Here is a 25,554-nt window from a genome sequence, read left to right on the forward strand (position 1 = left end):
GCTCTGAGGGTGCTGAGCCCTGGCACAGGGTGCCCAGAGCAGCTGTGGCTGCCCCTGGATCTGAGGGCAGGTTGGGCAGGTCTTGGATCAGCCTGGGACAGTGGAAGGTGTCCCTGCCCATGATCTTTGAAGTCCCTTCCAACCCAAACCATTCCATGATTCTGTGATTTGGGTGCTGTGGCTTCTCCCACGTTTTTTTTGGAGCTGCTAAACCCACAGAGAACAAAGGTGGCCCCTTCATCCCAAATCCAGGCTTTCCTGCACTTGCTGAGCTCAGTGAAGGGTTCCCCAGGGGCCAGAGCTGCTGTTTGGGAGGGGATGGGACCTCAGCAGCCAGGGGGGAGGAGGAGGAGGAGATGGGGGAAGGGGAGACAGAATCCTCTCCTCTGGCTTTCCAACAGCTCAGATGAATGGCACACTGGTTTTATGTACAGTCAGATTTTGCAGAGTAACAACCAAACTAAGGGTTATGCACATAAGTAGTTGTAAATATTACCTAATTACAAGACAAGCACCACAATGAAGTAAAAAAAAAACCCCAAAAAACTACCTACATTGCAGCTTTGTCTCAGTTAGACAGAAAAATAGCATTTCTAGATGAATAGGTATAATCCATTTTTGGAGGCAATGAGGAATTCAGAAATCCTTTTCTTTAACTACAGCCCCCTGTAGACTGAGGGGAAAAAACCAACTACTGGGTAAATCACTGCAAAATGTACTGCCTTTGCAAAAATCACAAAATAATTCTACCAAAACATTTTTAACACCTACATAATTTCACAAAAGTCTACAAATTTTCAAATAATTACTAGCACTTTCATAAATATTTAATGCTGTCTACAAAAGTTCTTTGACAGAACTAAAAACCCACTGTTCAAACACCAGTTTGCTTTTACTGACTAAATAATCAACTCAACAACTTATAAATATGATTTTGGCTTCATTAACACATTAAGATGCTGGAGTGTGTCCAGGAAAGGGAACAGAGCTGGGGAAATGTCTGGGGCACCAGGAGGGGCTGAGGGAGCTGGGGGGGCTCAGTCTGGGGAAAAAGAGTCTCAGGGGGAACTTCTCTCTCCCTACAACTCCCTGGAAGGAGACTTTAGGTGAAGGTTGGGCTCTGCTCCCAGGTTACAAGTGATAGGACACGAGGAAACAGCCTCAGGATGCTCCAAGGGAGGTTTAGGTTGGATATCAGGGAAAATCTCTTCACTGAAAGGGTTGTCCAGCCCTGGCACAGCTGCCCAGGGCAGTGGTGGAGTCCCCATCCCTGGAGGGATTTCCAAGCCCTGTGGATGTGGCACTTGAGGACATGGCTTAGTGGTGGCCTTGGCAGTGCTGGGTGATGGTGGGTCTGGGTGATCTTGGAAGGCTTTTCCAGTGGAAATGATTCTGTGATTTGCATTTTTCCAGTTTTCCAAGAGCTAATGCAAAGGCCAACAGCACTCACTGCAGACTTGACAGCTGCAGCAGGGAGTGTGGGGGCTGAAAGCTGATCTGGCAAAAGGGAAAAGACAAAACAAAACAGCAGCTGGAGCAGGGGGTACATTTTCAACAGCATCAGTGACCTGCTCTGGCTCACACAACCACTGCTGACAGCAGGACCCAGGCAGGGGAAGGAGCTGCCACTATTCCTCTGGAAGGGAGCTGCTCTTAGGTAAACTTCAGCTGGATATAAACCCATAGCCTGGGAGACTGAAGATTGCAATCTCTGGTGGTACCTGGCAGAGGGATTAATGAAGCTCATTGATAAGCAAATCCTGGCTGAGGTTTCCCTCAGTGAAAGCAGCACCCAGTGGCTTGTGGAATTTCCACTGTCATGGAATCCTGCTGGCCATGCACATCTCCAGCACCTCACTCACTCAGAAGGGTTCTCTGCAAGGTTGGTGGGTTTGGGTTTGTTACAACTCAGTATTTCTGCCACTCGTGCCACGAGTGTGTGCACTGGGAGGAGTGACCAGAGAGACATTTCACAGCCCAAATTAGTACCTGCAGGAACAAATGGCAATTTCTTTGTAGTCCTGCACAGAAAGAACAGTCTGATCCAACCCTTGCTAAAAATTAATATGCCAATAAAACACAGCAGAAAATGAAGGGGGGAAAAAAGTCTGGAGAAGTCCCCAAAATCTGCAGTCCTGCCACAGGACAGAGTCCCTTTAATCTGGGAAACCATTCACCTGCATGTCTGAGTAGGGGCCAACATGACGGATTTAGAAACATAAAGCCAAGAATAACTACAGTGAGAAACGTAAGATTAAATTATTAGAAGGTAAATATATGGCAAGCACTGCTCTACTGTGCACACAATCCTTAGAGAGCATCCCTGAAGAGCTGTATTTTGCTCAAAATTTGCATATTTTCTTACTCCACAGTTATGACTGCGAAATGCATATAAAAAAACTGTCGTGAAATCCAAAAGAGAATTAAAAAAAGAATAATCAAAGTCACACTTAGGGTTTTATGGGGCACTCATTAGAAATCCTACCTGATTCGCTCTTTCAAGGTCTGTCATGATCATCTCGATTTCATCAGCCCTGGGAGAACAAGAGAGCAGAAGTTTTGTTATCACACAGAGAACGGCTGCTGCAGGAGCTCAGGCACAGCAACAGGCACAGCACACCACCAATTGTCAATATTGATTTGTAAAAGGACACAGGAGCACTGAGCAGCTCATCTCCCGACTGCTGAGATCCCCTGGAGTTCTCTGGACCACTCTGCAAATGTCTAATTCCTCTGTCTGTCCCCCTTTCTGCACTGCAATAGGCAAATTGGTATCTGAGCACATTCATTGGATCTTTGAAGGTCTTACTCCCCAAAATTCCAAGCAGGGTCATCTTTCCAAGATGTAAAGGTGTTTCCCAAGTGATAATTATGGAGAAGTCAAAGACTGCAGTTCTTCAGTCAACTCCCCACATATACAAAAGCAACTAGCTACTCTTCTGTTTCAGTGTGCCCAGAAGTTTGGTTCTTAATTTGGCTAAAAAAAAAAAAAAAAAAAAAAAAATCAAGAGGTCAAAGAGACCAAGAAATTCAATTTTACATTATGTGGAAAGGAGGGTTTTTTTGACATGAATTTATCAAACTCTAAATTTAGACCCCTAATGCACTTTGCAAAGCTGAATTGGAAAGACAAAGGGTTGAAAACTATACAAATAGTCAAGGAAAAAAGAGATCCTTCAGTTCTCTGTGTAGGGAGCAGCTCCCAGACCTGACCCCTTAAAAATCAGCATTTCTAATACTTCACTCACACAAATGGAGCCAATCCTTAAGCAATCTTTTCTTATCTTCATGCTCAATCATGGGCAAATATTTCCCACTCAGGCTCTCACCTGGGAAAGGTACAAGGAGAAAGGGCTGACAGCCCTAAAGAATGTTCTGTATCAATATAATAAGACATATTATTCTCCCCAGACATTCTGCCTGTCTTGTATGCCTGAACCATATGGAAGCAATAAACACTGTCCTCATCTCCTCTGAACAGCAGCTTTACCAGCAAGTCCTTTTGCAATCTGCCAACACCATAATGTCTGGTTTTTGTTTTTAATCTGTAGCAGATCATTATCAGTAAAAGCTGTGAAATACTGGAATTCCCTTCCTCTGCCCATGCAGAAAAGTCAGGGTTTATTTTTCTGCTGATTCTCACAGAAGATCCATTTCCCTGTGCAGGTGTTTGTTAGGAAAGATGTTTAATTGAAGTACATCAGGGTTCTGGCACACTCCACACTGGATCATTACAGTGAATATTGGCTTATTCCTCAACAGCATTTTAGGCTTTTGGGTGTACACTTAGGGAAATCCAACAAAAGTTCATAATAAGTAAATGTGCATGTATATAAATTAATGGAAAATTATTTTTAATTACAGCCTTTAATGTTGTTGGGGCAACATGAACTGCCTTCTGAACAGATCTTTTGGACAATAATGGAAAACAGATTAACATGTGTTTTCTGGTGCAGGAGAAGCTAATGTGCTCTCACACCGAGCAGAAATCCTGCACACCATGTTTGGAATTAATAATAAATAGTGGTCATTACTTACTGAATTGAACAACCACTGCCTGGGCAAAAAAGGTTCAAGGGAGTAGCCACAAGACTGACCTGGGCACATTAACATCAGCCTGCAGTAACACTTTCCATCTCTTCAGCCTCTGCAGTTGTGAAACATCTTTTGTTTTAGACTCCAGGCCCAAAAAACTTATTAACCCACTTATGGAAATGACAGTATTTCACGTGAAAAGGATGTCCCAAAGCCCACACAAGTGACCCCACTGTATATGTGTAACAGAGATAAGAGGGAAGAGCATCCCAACACACTAAAAAGATTCTTCCCAGCATTTCACAAATATTTGTAGCCAGGATAGTTTAAAGATTCTCTTTATATAAGCTTCTGCATTCGGGCTCAATTTATGTGTGAATGCCTCAGGTTATATGGAGCCAGTAAATGATGTCTGGGTTATGTCACAGAGCTGAGCTGGGAATGTCCCATCCCAGCACTCTGCCTACAGCTGAACCAGTCCAGCTTCCTCTCCTTCTCTGCAAGGTGGGGAGAACAATAAAATCCCTGCATTTCCACCCAAACAGGGGGTGCCAGGTATCAGCCAAAGGTCTGGAACAACACAGAGAGGAGAGGAGTGAACGACTTGGAAGCAAAAACACCTGGGATTGGGAGAGGAAGAGTGCCTGGCTTTGGGAGCAGAGGATGGGGTTTCAGCTCAGCCAGGGAAACCTTTTTGTTTTCTGGCAGGAAGGAAGATGACTCTGATGGAGAAAAGATGAGTGGGAAGGGGGGGAAGTGTGAGTGAGTCTGGAGCCATCCAAGGACCTTCAGTCACCTTGAAAGGGGCAAGGAAAGGGGAGACAAAGGGCAGGAAACTGGAGAAGACAGAGGAGCAAGGCAAGGAACAGAGGGATATCCAAGGGGACCAGGAGCAGCAAAGCAAAGGAGCACCCTGAGCCAGAGGAAAGGTGGGTGGCTGCCAGGCAAACACATGATGGTGTTGGAAAAACAAGGTAAAAAGACTCAACCCTGCATTTAAAATGGAGAGAAATATTAATACTGGTATTTGTGTCCCATTCTGGCCAGGGTCAGGATTTAAGAGCTCTATAACAGCACCGGGATACACAGCCAATCACAAAAAAAAAAGCAACTGAGGATATAGAATGCCATAAAAATGACATTTGTGCCCTTCAGCGTGCACAGATAATTCTGACTGAATCCAGTAAAGTGTCAAACTGTAGCCAAAGGCAAAATTGCCCCTTTGTCCTTGTATCCAGACACACCAGCTGACTGATCCTGAACTCCCCTTTCCTTCCTACATTTTTTTCTCTCAAGCTTACCAGCACACCTAATAAAAGGATGCAACATCTCCAAAAAAATTCAAGTAAACACATCCAGCCTAGAAGTCTGCACAGAGATGGAGGGTAATGCTGCAACCATAAATGCTATCTTTAAGTAAAGTAATGAATTAAATTACTCTGTATTCTTTCATAGCACAAGTGTCAACAGCATTCAGGAGAATCTTCAAAAGGAATTCAGGCTTTTCATTTTAAAAGCTCGACTACCACATCAGTAGCTGGCACTCAGCAGCCTAAAATCACTTATTTGAGAAGTCTCTAATAGCTGCATTCACTGTTTGCTTAGCACAAGTATTTATTATAAAATAAATTACAGTTCTCACACCTTTTATGCACTCACAGAAACAACCTGCATTGATTTATTGTTTACAAAGGACTGTGTCAAATTCAGACCTGTCAGGCACGAGGCAGCTCTGCTGGATCACTGAATGAGTCCCACACAGGTCATTTTGGATGTATTCACCCTCTGCTATACATTTGCTCATTTTCAGCCCTTCCTATTTCAATATTCCTCTTTATTCCAATGGAATGACTTGGCAGGCAAAGCATCATCCAGCTCTGGGCTTGTCCTGCAGGCTTGCAATGAAAATCTGATGGGAATCTTGAAGGGAACTTGGAAGGGACCTTGGAAAACCAACTTGTTCCATCCCTGCCATGGGCAGGGACCTTCCACTGTCCCAGGCTGCTCCAAACCCCAATTCCAGCCTGGCCTTGGGCACTTCCACGGAACCAGGGGCAGCCACAGCTGCTCTGGGCACCCTGTGCCAGGGCCTGCCCACCCTCCCAGGGAGGAATTTCTGCACCTAATCAACAAATTTGTGGTTACCCAGAATCTGTTTGTGACCAAAGTCACCCCATGTGAACTAAGCTTATTTTTAGGAACCAGAGATCTGATTATTTCACTTCTGACTTTCTTTATTCCTGAAGGAACATGCACCTTGGCCCCTCGTGAGTGTCTCAATTTCCCCATCAACCCAAGAGATGAAGGCAAGAAGAAAAGTTCTTTCTTCAGACAGATACAGAGAATGAGGGTAGTTAATAGCAAGAAGATATTTTGCTAAAACACGCTGATATTTATGGTGGGTTACACCAGATTTCCACATTGCAACCCAACATTAATCAGGGTTTGGTCAAGGGTGATACTTTGTAAATATTAAGACAAATCATGAGAAAAAGAGTGGGGAAAAGCTGTTTTCAGGAATAAACGTTATCTACTCAGTGTTTTTGCATTCCACAGATAATATAATCATTTATCTGATCCAGTTTCTTGTAATCGCCATGGTAGAGGAAAAGTAATCATGTAAGCAAGACAGTTCTTCAGGGTGTATTACAGCTTGTTCTAGGTTTCAACATTTTCAGACTAAGGAATTTAGGAAATCAAATTTTAAGCCCAAGCATTTGGAGCTACAAAATCAGCATCACCACATAAAAAGAATCTGAACTGTTGAAACAGCACGACCATGAAATATTCTATTATTTCTTCTCTCGTTACTGTGTTTGAAGTGAGAAACAAAATGCATTAAAAAGCTATGGATTTTACAAGGTATAAGCTTTTACCAGTCATGAAACAGCCCTCAAAGCTAACATGCCATCTATAAAAAACAACTTAAGGAGTTGGAAAAAAACCCCAAACTACCCCACTTTTCAATTCGATTGCTTTTGGGAAATAAAAAGTGCAGAAAAGCTCGATTTTCATTTTAAGATCAAGAAAACCGATTAGGTTTGAAGAGCATAATAAGTCAGCAAATTCAAGAGTTGGTATCAGGGAAGAAAAGAAGCTCAGTTCCTCTTCTAAATAAAATGAAATCGGATGAAAACCCTGAACACCACAAAGTTATTCACGTGCAAGCAAGAAGAATCTGGACTTCATGATTAAAATCCAGTTGATCCAAGCCCTTCATTTAGCTACTAGCTTAAAGAGGCAGAAACAATTCCTTTTTTATTAACATGACAAGTGAATGGTTTGCCAAATCTTGTGGCTACAGCCCCCTAAACATTCAAACTTACTCAACCTTGAAGGAAACTGCTGTTGGATTCTTTATACATGGAAGAACTGAAAAATACAGATGACACTTTGGAAATTGCAGTCAGTGGCGTGGCCAAGAAACTTCCCTATGAGGGCAGATTCATACTTTGGTTTGGCAAAAAACAAACAACATTTTTTTCCCACACATTTGTTTTCTTTAAAAACATGTAAAAGTTTACTAGTCAGAGCAAACGGTATATGGAGCCAGTGGGGCTTGTTAAAATGTTCTAATTACCCAAACATTTATGCAGGCAATTTCAAACTAAAAGCAGACATTATCAACTAATGTGCATTTATGTTTAATTAAGGGAAAAAAAGAAAAATCCTCCTTGAAATGTGTATCTGTGATCAGCATAGAGCAGATTTTGGCCAAATTAGGTAAACAGCTCAGCCTCTTAAAATTACAGGCAGTGTAACCCAGCACTTGGCCAGCACAAGGCAAAAAATCTGAGGTTATTTGGGATATTTGGGAAGGGTAGAAAAGAAGAACAGGGGCCAAAGCATTTAAAGGAAGGGGGAAAAAAAGAGCAAAAGGCAGTGCACTGAATTTTCTTCAGGTTTCAATGAAATTTTTATCAGGGAAGGTTCCTGGGTCTAGGAAGCAATTTCGGATCACTAAACAATGGCAGAATTGCCTGCAGCCCAATGATCACAGCATTCACTCAGGGCACAAGAGCGTTCCAACATTTGAATATTCTATTTTATTTTTTCTTTAAGCAAAGCAGAGGGATGACAAATTCCCTACCCAAATTCAAACCACTTCCTAAGCTCTGCTGTGGATGCCCTCATCTAATCCCTGCTCCTCAGTGACCTGCCAAGGTGCCCAGGATTTGTTGCCTAATTTCTAGGAAAGAAAAAACCAACAAACCCTTTCTTAGAAAGTTTCCAAAGGAAGATAATATAAAAAAACCCACTAATTTTATTTTTTGGCATTTTATGAGTATCACTGTACACGCATTTACATGTATTTTAGAATTCATAATTATTCCAATCCAAAAAACATCCACAGATGATAAATTCACCTTTACTGCCAGTACAAGATGGAATAATGGGCAGAAGGGTTGTACAAAGAGCAAAATAAAAAGCAATTTCAGCATAACATGTCAAAGGGAAAGATGTCACACACCTTTTAGTGCTAAATTCTCAAATCTACTTTTCAAATTGCAAGAGTTATAGGTTAATATTTTCTTTCAGAGCAATCCTCTAAGGATCTTCAGATCAGATAATCCTTTTTCCAGTGTCATATAAATCCAGGCCTCTTGTAAAAGAATTTCTCTGTTCAGGGATTCATAAATCCACCAAGTTTAGTAATGAACTGGGTGTTTCCTTTCCTAGGAACTCAACTGAAGAAAAAAATCCCCTCTCTGCTAAGCAGTGAGAGAGTGGAGGCTTTAAATTGAGAGATCAAAGGCAGGCTGGGTTCAGGTGCTCGGGTGATTACACCCAACGTCAGCTGCACTAATCTGGGAGTGGGAAATGTCCACTGGACACTGCCCAGACCCCTCTCTGCAGACACCCTGCACTAAATCAACTTCCTCCCTTGGCAAAAAGCAGAGAGAGCCAAGGCTTTTCCCATCTTTTTTTGTTGTTTTATTAGAATTCATCCCGGTTTCCTCTCGCCGTCCCCACGCACGGCACCGCACAGATCCCGGCTGGGAAATAAATCTCATTGAAAGATTCCTCACTGAGCACAGCAGCCACGCCAGCTGCAGGCATGATCTTCAAATAATCCAGGGCCTGGCTGCTTGAAAGGTGTCAAGTGATCATCAAATATTGAAAAAGGTTAAAGAAACTGCTTTTAAAGCCCAAGATACTGAGCAGTACCCCGACAAAACAGGAATCTTCTCAATCACTGGCGAGAAAAGACCCTATAGAATAAAACATCTTTCACTCCATATGGAAAGTGCTTTCCAAGAAAACCTACACAGCACTTTGTTTTCTCTTCATGTTCTAAGTCAGGATTTTAAGGATAAAACAATCATGTTTGCAATTCGAAGGTTTTAAATACAACAGAAATCAGCTTTATTCCAGTGATAAACAAGGGAGCAGTTTCTAAAGATCATCAGTGTTTTCTTAATCATTTCTGGAGAGAAATTTATATGACTGACACTAATTGATATGCTCAAAAAAAAGGCAAAGAGGAAAAATAAGAATTCTATGTAACAGACAACATCAACTCACAGCACCCCAGAGCTGTAATTCCCACAGTGTCTCACACACACACAACCTTGGCACACTTGGCAAACCAGAGGACACTTAATGTAAGCAGCTGGAAGAAAGAAAAGATGTATTGCTTGGATTAAAAAAAAAAAACAACAATATATAAAGAAATGATCCATCTTTTTTATTTGATGGCAATACTATTTTCTTATGTGGCACATATCTGCACATGTTGCACCACAGCCAGTATGAATTTTGGCTCCCCAGACTGTTTAATCCTTCATTTAAAAAACTGTTACTCAGCTCTCACCATGTTATTCTCTCCCTAAGAACCAATCTCTTGTGAACTCCATGACCAGCACTCATGCTGCCCATCACAAAAAGAAAAAGAAATTCAATAAATCCTTTTTCTCCTGATCAGATATTTTTCTTTTACAGTGTGCTTTTGCTTCACCCTGCATAGCCTTGTAAGTAGCATTAAAGTCAGAAATTAGGATTGTCCAGATTTGGATGATTCTGGTTTTCTTCCCATCTCAGAGCACTGGTCCCGATCCTTTGGGCCACAGAGGAGTTCAAAGAAGGTGTTGAGACTCAAGAGAATTTTTGCACCTGAAATTTGCAGACACAAATAATCTTGTCTAAAAATCCATTTCCACCAACTCCTGAGGGAGCTGGTGGGAAATCTGGAACCTCTGGAGCTGTGGGCTCCAGACTGCAGGCTCTCCTGCAGGTGCTGCACTGGGACAAGCAGAGACCCTGCAATTCCACTCTGCTGTGATCCTTCTGACCTGCCTTCATGGACCATGGAGAACAGCAAGGAAGAGCATTCTGATCTTTAATTCTTCATGTATTTATGTCAGAATCCCACCCTCACCGAGGCCCTGAGGTTGAGGTGCTGCAGCAGCACAAGCCCAGCAGATTTGCAGGATGGAGTCCTCAAGGTGAGGAACAAAACTTCCAGATTGTGCCACGTGTTTGTGCTCAGAATCAGACAAACATTCCCAGCACTGCCAGCCTGCCCTGGGAAGCAACAGAATTTCCTGACAACGTGAGATGACATGGATGCAGCAAACTCCCAATTTCCTCGTGCCTCATGGTACAAATTGAAAGAGCTTTCTGCAATTCCCCTCTCCTGACTTCAGCTGATTCAATAACACACCAGAATTTAAACACAGGCACCCTTCCCTCTCCCCTCCTTGCACACACAGCATATCAAACCCATGGAATTACTCCTGACTTGGCCTTGAGCAGCCAACACGATGTCAATTTTACATGTTTTATAAAGCAACAGCATGTAGAAAGCAACTCAAATGCAGGTCATATCAAGCATGTGACCCACAGAGCAATCAAAGACTGCCTGAAACTGTCATTCAAGGTTCAATCAGCTTCTTGCAGGAAAAATGAAACATCTGTGGCCCAGAGAATTAAGTTATGTATTGCATAATTCATCTGGTGTCTGCCACAGCAGCCATTTTAATGCTCTAGTGATAAACATGTTTGATTATTTTTGTTTTGTTTCCTGTCGCCTCCATGGTATTTCTATTTATCCACCCATACCACAATGCAGAACGGAGATAACAAATACACAAACCAGTGTTATAGTCAGCTGATAAGATGTGGGAAATCAGCAGCCTTATTAATCACATAAAGGCAACAGCACTGTTAAACCTTGTGTTCCCTGCAACTGTCCTCATTTGGGGTCTTCTGGGTACACTCTGTAGTTAGATTTGCTGATGAAATCATTGTTTCTCAAGGATCCAAACATTTGGATTGAGCTTTAGAGGTTTTTCTATTAGGAAAGCTGCTCTCCTCATAGACAAAGCAAGTTCCTCGCTGGCCCCCTGGTTTTTCCTCCCCTTAGCTCTTTCTAATCGTGACACAAGCAGAACCAATGTGCATCTCACACCAGACACTGGATCCTTCTCCACTCACTTATTCCACTGGTGGGTCTGTGGTCCACACTGGCAGAAACCCTACATCGTCCTCTACAAGTCATTTTGAGACATGATTGTTTTATTAATGGTAACTTAATTCACTTTACTCCTAAATCTGTAAATCCTGACACTTTCCCAGCTGTCCTGCACCTCCCTGATTTCCAGAACACATTCCTGCAGGGCAGGTGGGGACTTGGAGGCTCTGGGTTCATTCCCTGCTCTCCAAGTGCTTATTCCCCTTGCCAGGAGTTGAGCATTTGAGCAGTCTGCTCACAGAGCTTCAGCTGGCAGCTAATTTGTTCCCCAATTAAACATAATCTGAGGGAGATTTAATAGACTTGGGTGATAGTGATTTACTCCAAAAAGCAGCTTTGAACTGGCTGCTGTAAGAAACCGAGGAGCAGCCTCTGAAGTGGTGGAGTCAGGTGGGTTCTGCCCCATTTTTGTGACTGGGAGTCTGTGAGATTCCTGCAGTGAGGAAATCCTCCCTGCACAGAGCAGCTCTGGCAGAGCAGTTTCACCTGCCAGCCAGAGCTGCTTCCTGAGGTGCTGCTGGTGGAGGTGAGTCAGGGATAAAAAACATCCTCCCCAAGCCCCAGGCCAAACAAAGCCCAGCTTCCCATCGATTGTTCCCACCAAGTTGTTTAGACAGCACCTACTGTAACAATATCAGCTGTGCCATCTGGGCTTTTTTAGCTGCCCCCCATTGCTGCTTCCTCCTCCAATGTCCCCTCTTCACCTCCCACCCACAAATTGTAGGAAATACGGATTAAAGACGCAGACATGGCTGATCAACCCTCAAATGGGTTATTTGCCTGCCTTTCCTCCCCTTCCCAGCTCCTACAAGTTCCACCAGAGCTCCCCGTGCCAGGGGTTTCTAATGCTGTTAATTACTGCCGAAGTCAATCATCAGCTTCCAAGTTAATTTAGGAGGGGAACTGATGAGCTCCAAGCAGGCTGGTAGTGAAACAAGAGCACAGGCTCCTGGAAGCTCCATTTCCTTTGGAAACTGGGATAAAGGCTGTGGTCCTGCAGGGCTGTGGATGCACAAAAAGGCTGCTCTGCACTCTCTGCACAGCAGCAGAACCTGCCAGGTTTTCAGAGCTTGCCCTTTTTTTTTTTTTTAATTAAATTTAACTTGAAAAAAAAAGCATAACAAAGTATAAAATAAAAACTTCCTAAAAGATCATATCTTATTAATTCTGCTTCTACTACTTCTACAAGCTCTTTTACAATTGTTTCTCCAACTAATGAAATAGATATAATTTATTTTTACATCGAATGTTTAATAATAATAATAATAGAAGTAGTAGTTTGATATTTGGAAAATAAAGACCCTGCAATAATTTACCTATTTTTACTTCTTGAGTTAAAATAGATGATTTAGCCGAAATTAGAAATCTTAATTACAGGCATCTTAAGTGTCATTCTCTTTTATTGGAATGGCAATATTTTAGATTGAAGAAGCAGCAGGAGGAATTGTCTGTGCTTTGATTAAAGATCTCTAAAAATACACACAAATATTTGAATTTACTTAATAATACCACTGCAGTTACAATGTGTAAAATAAGCACAAATATCTTGTCAAGGATATGGGAGGGATTGCTGGCTTTTGTTTTGTTTTGTTTTGATTATTATCACTGTGTCACATTTGAAAAATCCCTTTAGGTTTTGAGCAGTTACAACCTCAAAATGAACAGTCTTCCCTCATACTACACCACTGCCAAAATCACAGATTTCTGTATGTTTGTTTTCTTTAGAGCACAAACAACCTCAAAAAATTGGAGACTGTTCAGAATTTTTACTGTATCAACATTCATATTCCAGATTAATCTTTAGGAGCTTCTTTCCAGAGACACTCAGCCTCTCCTCCTTAACCACAGAGAGAGCTGAGGAGCTCAGTAATTTGGAAAAATTAGGTATCGATTGATTTCTGCCCTTATTCCCCTTATTTATTCTGTGTCTTTGTCCATCACTGTAAGAACCCATAAAAGCTTTTCTCTAACTCCCCCCAGTTTATATTCAGTACAACAGCTTTAAGTCAGTTTGAAAATGAGAGAGCACAGCCAGAATTCTGTGTACAGGTGTCACTGCACAGGCACAGATCAAAGGGAATTACTGGTTCCCAGCAGAGCAGTGACAGACCCCAGCTCCTGCCTGGAGGAGAAGAGCAATTCCCCAGGGACGTGCACAGGGATCAGGGAAATATCCCACCCCAAAGAAGGGCAAGCCAGACCTGTTCCAATCACAGCCCAAATGCTCGAGTTCACTGAATTACCTGTGCCTTTACTCAGTCTGACCTGGAACTGGTGCTGTGCAGTGTAAGACAGCATCCTGCACGGCCTTTTGAGGGATTTAGTGCCAGCAAATACAATGAATGTGTCCACCAGGCCAATAATCTCCAATTTACTATTTCTTACCAAGCTGCTGATGTGTGTCTCCAAGCACATTAACCAACAGGCACTCAAATACAACAATATCCTGCTCGCATTGTCAAACCACCTGTAGCATAAGGACAGTGGTTTTTGGGCATTATTTAGAGATGGAATCTGCATTAAGATGCAACCTTTTGCCTTTCTCAGTGTAAAGGACAAGTATGTTGTGCGAAAGAACAGCTCTGCAGTAACACAGCCGTCAAATGGGAGAAGTATTTGAAGAATGCTTTAGATGCTCTTGGCTTAGAAGTGAACACAGGTGATGTGCCCATTCTCTCTAGCTTCTCAAGCAAGTTATTTCCTTCTGGCTATTGAAAATGGCATTACATGGTCTTTGAGAAAGGCAACTGATGTCCTTCTATTCAATAAAGGGAATGATAATTGCAGAAAGCATGACAGAGATGTGAGTATTCTATATTTTGAGTAGGTTTTACATTTCCCAGGAGCTATGATGAAGATGAACAACCAGGATGATTGCTGTCTTTATAATAATGTATTCAATTACCAATACGGTCTTCTCTCTTCCCAATTTGTTCCAGCTTTGCTCTGAATGGAGACACCTCTCCTGTCAAGTGGCAATTCATGTCAGCACTTTGCAGCTTCACTTCTGAGCTATCAACAGCATCAATCTTGCTGACCCCACTGACAAAGCAGGAGAAAAAAAACCAAACAAAAACACCCAGGCAGAAGGAAACAAAGGAGGGAATGTGAGACCACAGAGCAGGGAAAACAAACCAAGGCAAGGAGAACAGGCAGGTGTTGTCCAAACCTGCACAAGTTCATTATCACTTCATGTGAGCAGGCCCCTGAGACACTGAGCAACCTCCTGGGCTTCAGAGGAAGGAGTTGCCTCCCTCCCTCTCCTTTCCCTTCACTCTGTGGGACACCCAAAAAGCAGGCTAAGCCCCCAGAGCCCCCAGGAGTTGGTCAAGGAGCTGGATGACAATTTGGCACTGACTTCTTGCTGTGCTGGAGCTTCTCTTGAGCCTCCTGTGGCAGCTGAGTATCCAGCAGGTTTTATTTTCACATCTCTGCTGAATATTTAACTCTGCTCATTTTTTTTTTTTCCAACTTTAGCATCCAGTTGCATTGGATTATGAGAGATGCTCACTAATACGACTGACAGATTGCCTGTCTACACAGAATCCAAACTAGAGAGCAAAATTACTTTAAATATTCCTCCATGGCAAACCCCAACAACACCAGGTATGACTGCAAGCCCTTGGAGGACAACAAAGGATCTTCTAATTTAACCTTTTGAAATGTTATTTGCAGAAACACTTTTCAAATTCTTTATTTCTCTTTCAACAGTTGTTGAGACTTTAAAATGCTGCTGAAATAAAACAGCTTCAGGCTTGACTGATGTTGTACGCCATGGTAAGGAACTATTTGATTATTCTGTTTTGACAGTTAATAGAACAGATTTAGTATTTCTATAGAAGGGGAGTTTGGACTGGAAATATTAGGTTTGTGTTGCTAATGACAATTCCTCAACATTTATAATACAGCAGAATCCTTGAGTGGATGAAAAAACATCCTTCATCCTACATGAACGAAGAGAAGTAAGGAAATGCCAACCAACCTTTTGGATTTACCTGTTTTTTTGCTGCAGGGCTAATTCTGTAATCAACAGGTCTCAGAGCCACACACCAGCACTTGCTCAATGGGTAATTTCACCCTGCTAAGACCCTCAGTGCTGCTGTCCCTGCTGCTCCAGGACCTGGGGCGGTGTGAAGGTAACCCTGTAACCTGTCTGCTGTCCCACCTGCACCTCCTCTGCTCCAGCACCCAAACTCCTCAGGGCTGGCAGCCTCTGCCCAGCTCTGTGGTGCCCCAGGACTGAGCCCAGGGCACTCCTGTGGGGCATGGAGCTGTGACTGACACAGCCACGGAGCAGGGCAATTCCCCCTTCTCTTCCCAAAGCACACTCTTTGTGCCAGCAGCTCCTGTGCTGTGTGTGTAAAGCTTTGGAACTTCCCAAAAAGAGCTGGTTTAGTCTTCTGCTGTTTGACCTGGGCTCAGCTCCTTTTATGGCACTGGGTAGTAAATCATTATTCCAGGGAACCTCACTTTGCTCCTCCAGTGTTCTCTAAACAGTGAGGATGGGGCGCTCTGGCTCTGCCTCCTTCCTCATCACCTTTCCTGGTGGCTGCAGCATCTTCCCAAGCCATGGGCTGAAGCTTTCAGCAGTTTATTGGGTGTTATAACAGAAATAAAAGGTGTGGGAGGAGAGGTCTGTATGGGCAGGATGCACAAATACATTATAAGGCTCACAAATTTAATCCAGGGATGCTTTTTATTAAATTTGTTCCAAGAAATAGTCAATAATTAAGTCTTCCACAGGCCCTGGCCATGTAGGTTATTTAAGGGTACAGCTAAACTTACTCAGTCCCACTGCTATGGAGGTAGAAGGCACAAGAGATCAGGAATTAACTAGAGACAATGTGAGTGTAAATGATAAATAATAAAAGTTTAGCTCATACAGACACCAGACAATATGTTGACTGAAAAACAGTAACAAAAAGTGTTAAGGTTATCCACCATACACTGCACAGAAGGATTGTTAAGCACTGCCCTGGGTGAGGACAGGCACGTGCCTGGCAGGTCCCACCACTGCCAGCTCCCTTGATGGCAAGGCAGTGACAGAAATCAATCCAACAGGCAGCAAGACAAATAAGTCATCTGTATCACAGCTAAAATACGGTGTTGATCAATAACAGAAAATGAACTTGCACTCCTTTGCCAAGAAAATGGATTATTTAATCAGAGTACAGACAGATAGAGATGTTACATAATCAAAAATAGCTCGTGCTGCTATATTTAGTGGCCAATGTGTTTTAGAGAGGAGGGCAAAAGTACACCCATTATCAGCTACCAGCCCTCTGCTGAAATGGTTTTCTGATGAGTTAAGCTGGTCAGACATGCTTAACACCACGATATTGTATATTTAAAACTACAACAACTATGACAGTACAAAGGCAACAAATAGGGGAAAGACAGAAATCTGTAGGGTTAAAAGGATCCCCAGCCAGAGCTTATACACCAGGGGATCTCCAGCAGTCATTTCTAACTTCCAGATTACCTGGAATTTTCCATCAAAGGATGGAACATTAGTACAGCACATTTGCAGTTTATGACTGGTTGCCTTTCACAGTTATTGCTGTGATTTCTTAGCAATAACCAATGCAATTGCAGGAATTTGCAGAACCCACAGAAAATCACTGATTAAGGCCATCAGCACAGAGCTCACTTGATACCTGGCCTGCCTGGCCATGGCACAGCTGAGAGAGAGCCTTCCTCCACCCCTGAGATCCACAGGCTCTTCACTAGAAGCTCAAAGGAAAATCTGTCCATGGATATTCACCCAGATGTGAACAACATCACCATCAACAGGATCATCTTCCCTCCAGCTTCTCCACCCAACAATAAACACTGGGAAAAAGAGTGCCATTCATGCTGAAGCCAAGCACCTCTAGTTTTTATGGGTTCAGGTCTGGAAAAATTCAAGTAAGGCACCAGAAAAACCAACAGTTAAACTAAGGGCTTCTACCCTTTTATATAAGTGTGGGAGAAAACTCCCTGTTCTGAACTGGAACATGGATAAAAAGAACATTTAGTAGAATAGCCAGTGACTGGACTTGATAACCACACTTTCTTCTATTGTTTTAACAATAGGGTACAAACTACTGGTTTAACAGTAAGATTCAAACCCAACAAGTAATTGCAGAAATTGGGATTTGCATGAGGTTTATAGAGCTGCTTCACATGAGTGTGCAGCCACAGCAGCTCTTGTTTAAAGCAGTCCTGGAAGGTGGTGATTCTGCAGGACCAAAGCTTTGCCATGTATTTTTCCCTGGGATATCTATTTTGCACATCCAAAGGAAACAAAAACTTAATGAAGACAAAAAATTCTTGGTGAGCATTTTAGAGAGCTAAGAAAACAAACTGTCTAAACAGGGATCAAAGGTGCTGTTTCACTGTAAGATACATTAAAGACCCCTCAAATATTCAGGAAAGCTAGAGAGGAAAGAAAGCACTATGCCCATTAATACTACTACTAATAAAAGATAATTATAGCTGGCTCCAAATGTTAACAATTTAATAGTTACAGGATCTAAGTACTGTAAATGACTAATGCAGGCAGCAAATGTATTTGCAGCAGTGTCCAAAACAAAGCCCTTAAAAGTAGATAGCTCTGGGAAAGGAAGGATAAACTGCTTTATAACATCAGCTCTGAGCACATGACATGAAGAAGGGCTCTGTAATATCTTCCTTTGGTGACTGGTGACAAGAACATGTCCTTGATTTACCAAGATGATGAAAAGCCAATAATGCCCAATTTGGGAATGCCAGATACCTGCATGATTCCAACAGTAATGTTGTATCTTTAGTGTTCTTGTGAGAATGATACACGATGGGTAATTTTTTTCTATTTACACAAGAAGTCACAGCATACTTCCAGCCTTCAATCCATATGAAAAGTCAAGGAAAGACTGCTGATGAATTTAAGTGACTACAAACTGGAATAAGCAACAAAACTGCTGATTATTTACTACCTAAAACTTCCAGGTTACATTCTCCCACCAGAAATTGTGTTGAGTAATGCTTTCATTCGATTTGCTCATGATGCTCCCTGTTGATGAATGTATCTGATTTCATGTAAATGTGATTAAATAAATCAGACACTGTAAAGCTGTATTGAGTCTCAAGAGGTTCTAATTCAAGATGTGCAATACTTGCCCCAATAAGCACAACTGAGCTAAACCTTGTGCATTATTACCTTCTTAACCTCAAAAACCCTCTGGTTGCCTCATTGTTGTTAACATGGGAGTAACATCAGATTTTGCATAAATTGCCCACACTAATTCAAAGGTACGTGAGGACTGAAGAGGAAGGGATGGGAAATGAAAAAGAGAAATAAGGAAAGTGGGAAAATTCCTTCAAAACATCTTTACTTCCTTGGAGCTCCCAGCACCTGGCACACAGAAGGAGCAGGTAACATGGAGTGAGTTCTGGGGCTGACATTTGCAGGTAGCAGAAATCCAAGGGAACGACTCTGAAACCAAGGCTGCTGATGATCAGTTGTCTACATGTGATGTTACAAGTCTGAGCTTACACAGTACAAGTGTTAGACCTTCACCTGCCACACAGAAGTTCCAAGTCACACCAATCTCTTTGAGCAAGGAGCATCAGCCAAAGAACACAGTGAGCCCACACCACATCTTCCTTGCAAATTAAAAAAGGCTTTTTGGAAGGGTATTAGGTGAAAAGCAGCATGATTCAGAACAGGAACTGTATCTCCAAGTGGCAATGCCACCCTGTTCCATTAGTCCCCACCAAACTTGTACTCTGCCACCTGCAAAATGACTCCTGGGGGTGACAAGGTTGTCACTTCCAGCACGATTATCCTACAAAACTGGGTTTCTAGCTTCCAGGCTCTAGGGAATCAAGGATGTGGGGGCTTTTCCTGTCATTTACTCTCTGTGAAATCAAGTTCAGACCAAACCACTGACTTCTCCTCCAGCAGATCAGCACAGAATCAAGGAATGGCTTGGGTTGGAAGGGTCCTTAAGGATTATCTCATTCCCAAAACCTACCACAGGCAGGGACACTTCCATGTCCTCAGCCTTGAACACTTTGGTCACTTTTTGTTCATGCCAGGTGCACCCTCTGCCAGGAGGAAGGAATTTTACCCCTTTAGGAGTCAGTCCCCAGACCTCTCCTAGAGTTTGGCAGAGAGGTGAAGGATCCCACAGCCTACACACTCTGTGGGAACCACCCCTGGAATTGCAGCCTGTGGCTGGAGCTCTTCCCACCCAAGGAACAGCTCCTGCCACTAAGGCAAGGCTGTGTTTGCACTAAACCAATGGGTTAGGACTCATCCACACCCCAAAAGGGTTTGTTTGCTCTACTGCAGACAAATTCTGATATGAACTGGCAGACAAGGCACTGGCAGAATGCTGGAACAAAGAGGCTGTTGGTGTCTCCAGCAAGTTAGGGACAACACTAAACAACTGCACTTGTAAGCAGAACATTATTTTCCCTGATATCATACACAGAAGCTGCTGTTTAATTAAAACTAAGCTGCTTAAGCCATTAAACTGGCAAATGGCTGTACCAAATGACTTGTCATTGTTAGCATTCCAGCAGCAGGAGTTGTTTGTTGTCACTCAGATGGCAACTTCCAATGCTAATGCACATTTCCCAACTGGCTCCACAGATCCAAACCAGCCCAGGACAGGGAAGTTATTAAAAGTGCTGCTGCATATTACCACGGAGTACCTTCTTCAAACACACCCACATCGTGTACTCTGCTGCAATTTAATTATTTCAAACTTCTGCCCTAGAAATATGAGCCATTCCAGGCATTCACTTGCATCCTAAAAAGTAGAACAATCACTTCTGTATCGAGTCTGGCTTTGAGCCCCAAGTTTAAGCAAGTCCAGATACAGCCTGCTGATTTAGATCTTGCAGATCTCAGCATCAAAATCTATAATAAAAAGCATAACCTAGTACAGCAGCTACTTTATTCTGATTACATGCAAATAAAAAATAAATTTTTAAAAATCAACATTTTATCTTGGGTCAGTAACAAAAAAAATCATTCTGGCCATGCAGACAACCTTCCAAGCCATGGACAGTGATCATCCAAGAATCCAAGTGTAGACATTCCAAAGGACTCTGTTTGCTTATCACTTGGGTTTGGGTCAAGACAGGGAGCATCAGGCAGAGGTGTCTCTGGAATCCATGGTAGGACACTCTGCCTCTTCTCCTCTGCAATCTTCTTTCCCTTCCCCTAAATGGGAAAGACTGTGGTGAGGAACAGAAATGGTTAAATTTAATTTGTCCATCTTTTTACTTCCTATGAGTCATGTTCCTCAACTCTACCCGTCTGCGTATAAAAATCTGCTACAACTCATTAAATAAATATTTCCACTTTAGCTCAGTGAAGACAGAGGACTCCCACAATAAAGCACCACGCAGGTAAAACAATGACAAAGGGTAGAATGAATGATTAAAATGCCCATCCCAGTCCCTGAGATGGAGCAGTCAGTGGTAACACAGCATTAGTATTATGGCAGATGCCATTTGCATCCTCTTCCTTTGGTGTGGTCTCCAGGAAAGAAGAATATTTCCATTCGCCACAGAATGACCTAATGGATGTCCAAATGAATGATCAGCAAATGCATTTTATGTGCTTCTATTTATGTACCTTTATTTCCACAGCCCCAATGCAAGCACCAGAACAGCACTTCCACTTTCCTACCCAAGGGCTGAAAGACTACCCACACTAATGAAGTCTGCCCTTACCCTGTGTGCCCTTTTCACGTATGGCACAACTGAGTCATCCCCCTTGGTTGAGGTAGTGTGATTGACACAACAAAAATAAGAGGTAGAGCTAATTACCACTACAGCAATAAAAACAGGAGTGTCCTTTTCATAAGCCAGTCTCAAACTGAAATCCTATCAAAATCCAGTGGTTTTTTTATAGAAACGAAGTTAATAGATACCTAGAACTACTGAATGAACCGACAGGATCTCTCTGCATTTAGCAACAAGCTTTGAAAACCTTAATCTTGGGAGTCAGTAATAACAGTGGAGGAAGCCAAGCCAATCTTGGGTCTATAATAATAAGACAAGCTGTTTAAAAGACCTCCTCTGAAAAAAATGTGCAAAAGTCTCACCAAGGCTCAGATGCTGATTTAAGATTAGACAGTGTAAATGTACTTATTTTGGTATCAGTTAAGAACAAGTTGTGTTTCTCATTCATAAAGGTTTAAAGCAAATGGTTTAACAGCACTTGAGCACAAGCTCCTAAGTCTCTCTCCAAATGCCACTGACACCTCTGCCTGTCCTGTGTCCCAGCTAATTCTCTGTGGCTTTCACCTGTTCTATCACAATTTAAATACATCAGGCTCCTTCTTCATTATCAAAGTTCAACCTACAAATACAAATTTTCCCTTGAAAAAATCCAGCCAAGGGAGGCCAGTGCTGGCTGTGACACTGCTGCCAAAAAGAACCAGCCAGGAAAAACCCAAAGGCTACACAGAGACACAGGGGAGGATTTTGAGAGCAATATTCCTCTAGATAATGCATTAGGAGTGGTGTTATTTAAGAAGTGAAGGGCTGATACAGAAAAGCTGATGATCAGCACTGCAGCACTAACTGAGGAAAAGCAGAATTATTATTGCCACAACTACAGAAGAGCTAAAAGTCCAGATATTAAACCAAGTCAGGTGAAGAGGCAGCTTTACAACAGATGAAATTCAACACTGATAAACATGTGTTAATGCCCTGAAGAGTATTTGGGCTACTTTTCTCCACCTCTGGGCCCTCCACTTCTCGCTAGGTAAATCAGGAGATGGGCTAATAGGCACACCCACATCTAGTTAAGGTTCCAAACAGAGCAAAATCCCCTTGGATGGACTATCATGATTCACTGCATGAACAGCTAAATGATCCAACCTAGAAGAGCAGGAACCTATGGCAAATTCATCTCCATGATGCATTACAGAGCTGATTTAATCTTTTTTTCCCTCTCTGGCCATCGAGCCTGGGTTGTTATCAGAGCCCAGACAGTGGGCAAGACAGTGTCCTTTTATCCACTACAGAATGACTGCAGCATTGCTGAGCCCAGGAAAAGGGAACAGCCTCAAAATTTTTCATTATTAAAAGAGGGAAAACATCCTAGATAATTTTGGGAGTCAAAATCCCAGCTGTGCGGGTGCATCTGGAACCTTCATCCCATGTGTGTTAATCTACAGGGAAATGAAGTGCTACACCCTGGGTAAGGCAGGGGTTAATTCCAACTGCTGTCGAATGCCCCAAGTCTGTGCTCTGTTCATCAGAGCATTAAATCTGAAAGCTCAAGAGAGTAGTGCAGCCGTGCTGCAAGGGCTATGTTATAAAGTTCTGCATTAAAAATTCATATCGTAGGCTTGCCACAGTACTCTGCTCTGGCTGAAAGGAGAGCTGGCGGGGAAATATTAGACACCCCACTGTCTTTCTGGCAATTGGAGACATTCCTCAACAAACAGCACCTCAGGAAGGGAATGAAAGGGCAAACAAACCGTGAAACAAATCAATGAGTTCAATTATCTCTCGCTCTCTCTCGGAAAGGAAACTTTTCATTTTTAAGGCTGTTTCATGAAATCTTTTAATGATGGCCCTGCACACGGGTGCTGGGCACTCTGGCTGCAGAGCAGAGCTGGCTGCTTGGCAGGGCTTTTTATTTGTTTTACACGAGACACAGATTCCCAAACACAGAGGGTGAAACAGAGAGCAGGTATAGGGATCTCTCTGCACAACAAGAACTCTACTTACCCTTTACGTTACCACAACCACGTGGGATAAGAGGCTGTAGAAATTGTTCCCACTTTCCCTGAAGTGTCTCCAGCAAAGAGTGAATTTAGATTTATTAAGATGGTTAGTTACTCCATGGTTAAGTTATGTGCTCCTCACTACTGGTTAAGGCTGTGTGCATTTCACAGCGATTTATGGCAGCCCAACTGGTGGATGACACAGCTCACAATGATGGAAATGGGTGGTATACTTTTATGAAAGCCATATGTGCCCTTCAGGCTATCTGTCTGATGTATTCAGGCAGGTTAATAATCCCCATCCCATAAATGAGGAAATACATAGGAAATGAAACGTCAGTAAATACAATTTCTTGAGAAAACCATGCAAAAGAAAAGTTACCTGCTCCCAATCCTCCCCTGCAACTCTGCTTAGCACCAATAGAAAGATTCCCTTTTCCCAGAGCTGAATTTTGACTCAAAGGAAAGGAAAGGAAGAAAACAGAAACCATTGGATAAAAGTTACCATGGCACTTCATCTGTATTTTTTTATATATATGAACATATCTGTTTTTTAGTATAGCTGAAAACCCAGTGACATCAGCCCAGCAATCTGGATTTCAAGGGACTCGGCCCCATGAGGATGGACAGGGGGGCAGAAATTAATCCAGAGGGTGCAGTCCCCAGGGAACCCAGGAGATTTATGCCCAGCACAAAACAAATCAACGCCAGACTAGCCTAAAGCTCCTCACTAATAAAAACCTGTGTGGGGGAGGGAATAAACCCCCACTATTCAGCTGAAAGTTCATTAGTTCCATGAAGGAATGAAGACAGGCTGGAGAGCTGGTGACCACGAGTAACCAAAGATCAGCTATTAAAAGGCACTGAAAATCTGCTACAAAAGGTTAGTAACCCCAAGGCAGTGCTTCAGTCAAATTTAATTTTTGCTCAGAATTTCTTACAAACAGGCACTTAAAGCTTGCAAGCAAGACTTGATCAGCTGGGGTTTATTCTGGGTTCCAAGCAGCTGCATCCAAGCAAAACAGGGGAACCAGAAGTGCTTTCCTCTGTGTACTGCCTTGATTTCCCAGCTGTGATCCTTGCTGTAGTGCTGGTTGCCTTCCAGGGTTCCAGCCCCTGAGCAATCTCCCTGTGACTCAGTTTCTCAAGGTATTAAAACTCTGAGAGGCAAGGCACAAAATCACAGCCTCTGCTCTGTTCTGCTCCTGCAGAAACACCAGAGAAGTGTTAAGGGTTAATAATCTCAGGCTTACAGGATTTGTGTATTATGCATTTGTTTATTTAATGCTTTACATGAATGCTAATGAAGTTATTAACAGGCCTGCATGTTGTCTATTGTTTTTCTTGGGTTTAGTGTCTGCACCATCCTGCTTTATCCCTTCTGTTCCAAGAGCTGGCCAACACCCAGCTCTTCCAAATCCCTGAATCAGTGTTCTATCCTGGATCCTCAGTTTCCTGATCAAAGTCAGTATTTTTTAAAATTTATTTGTTAAAACATTATCTTTTAAAAAAAACTCTCATCAAGATAAAGCAATTTTAGTTCCCCCACACCAGATATCTTCTGTGACACAAAACTGCAATCCCACATGGCCTTATTGTCTTTTAATTAGATCAGAGATATGTAAATGAGACAATATTTCTTAGGTCCCATTAAGTGATGTCTCCAGGAAGATGAGAGGGGGCTGAACACTCTTTCTGACATCCACACTCTCGCACTGACCTGCCCCACACTCCAACTGCTCCTCAGGAAAGTCTGATTTACTGGAAATGCCACTGTTTTATGGTCTTATTGCTGCCAAAACTGCCCCAGGTCTGCAGACCAAAACCCCTTATCTCCTGCAACCAGAGCACAGGGCAAATGCAGGGGTGCAAGTCTGGGCTGACACCTCCCTCCCAGCCCTGCTTCTGCCACAGACATGAGGAAAAGGGCCCAAAGGGAACTCAAATAATTACACTGGAGTGGGCAGGAGAAATTGGGAGTTTTAAAGCAGGGATGACCTGTACAGCAATGCAGGCACAGGACTTCATTCTGTAGCCTTTACCCTGAGAAATGGGAACACCCCTGAGTTCTCAGCATCAACAGTATGAACTGATGACACAAATCAGAAATACTTTTTATTTTTAAGGCACTGTGGAAAGGATAATATCTCTGCTTCTGCAGTGAGGTGGCTGATAGCTGGGGCATCACAGCAACTTTTTAAGGCAGGGATGAGTTCAGACCTACCTACATGTAGGTGTAGGTTTAACGAGATGCTGAAAAACCTTGCTAACGAGGAAACAGCATTGGGACACTTCCATAAGGCAAGTTGTGCCAGATGCAGCCTC

The 25,554-nt window shown here is 42.7% G+C and overlaps 1 protein-coding gene across 8 annotated transcripts in view; it reads right to left on the bottom strand.

The window, feature by feature from the left end:
- Window positions 1–25,554, bottom strand: part of CUX1 (cut like homeobox 1) — a 268,920-nt gene that overhangs the window by 96,621 nt on the left and 146,745 nt on the right. For all 8 annotated transcript variants that reach the window (XM_030288034.4, XM_030288032.4, XM_072916710.1 and 5 more), the window contains exon 9: window positions 2,486–2,534. In XM_030288034.4, coding sequence (XP_030143894.4) covers window positions 2,486–2,534 — 49 coding nt within the window. The remainder of the gene's footprint in view (window positions 1–2,485; window positions 2,535–25,554) is intronic.

This window comes from Taeniopygia guttata, chromosome 19, assembly GCF_048771995.1.
Source record: "Taeniopygia guttata chromosome 19, bTaeGut7.mat, whole genome shotgun sequence".
NCBI lineage: Eukaryota > Metazoa > Chordata > Aves > Passeriformes > Estrildidae > Taeniopygia > Taeniopygia guttata.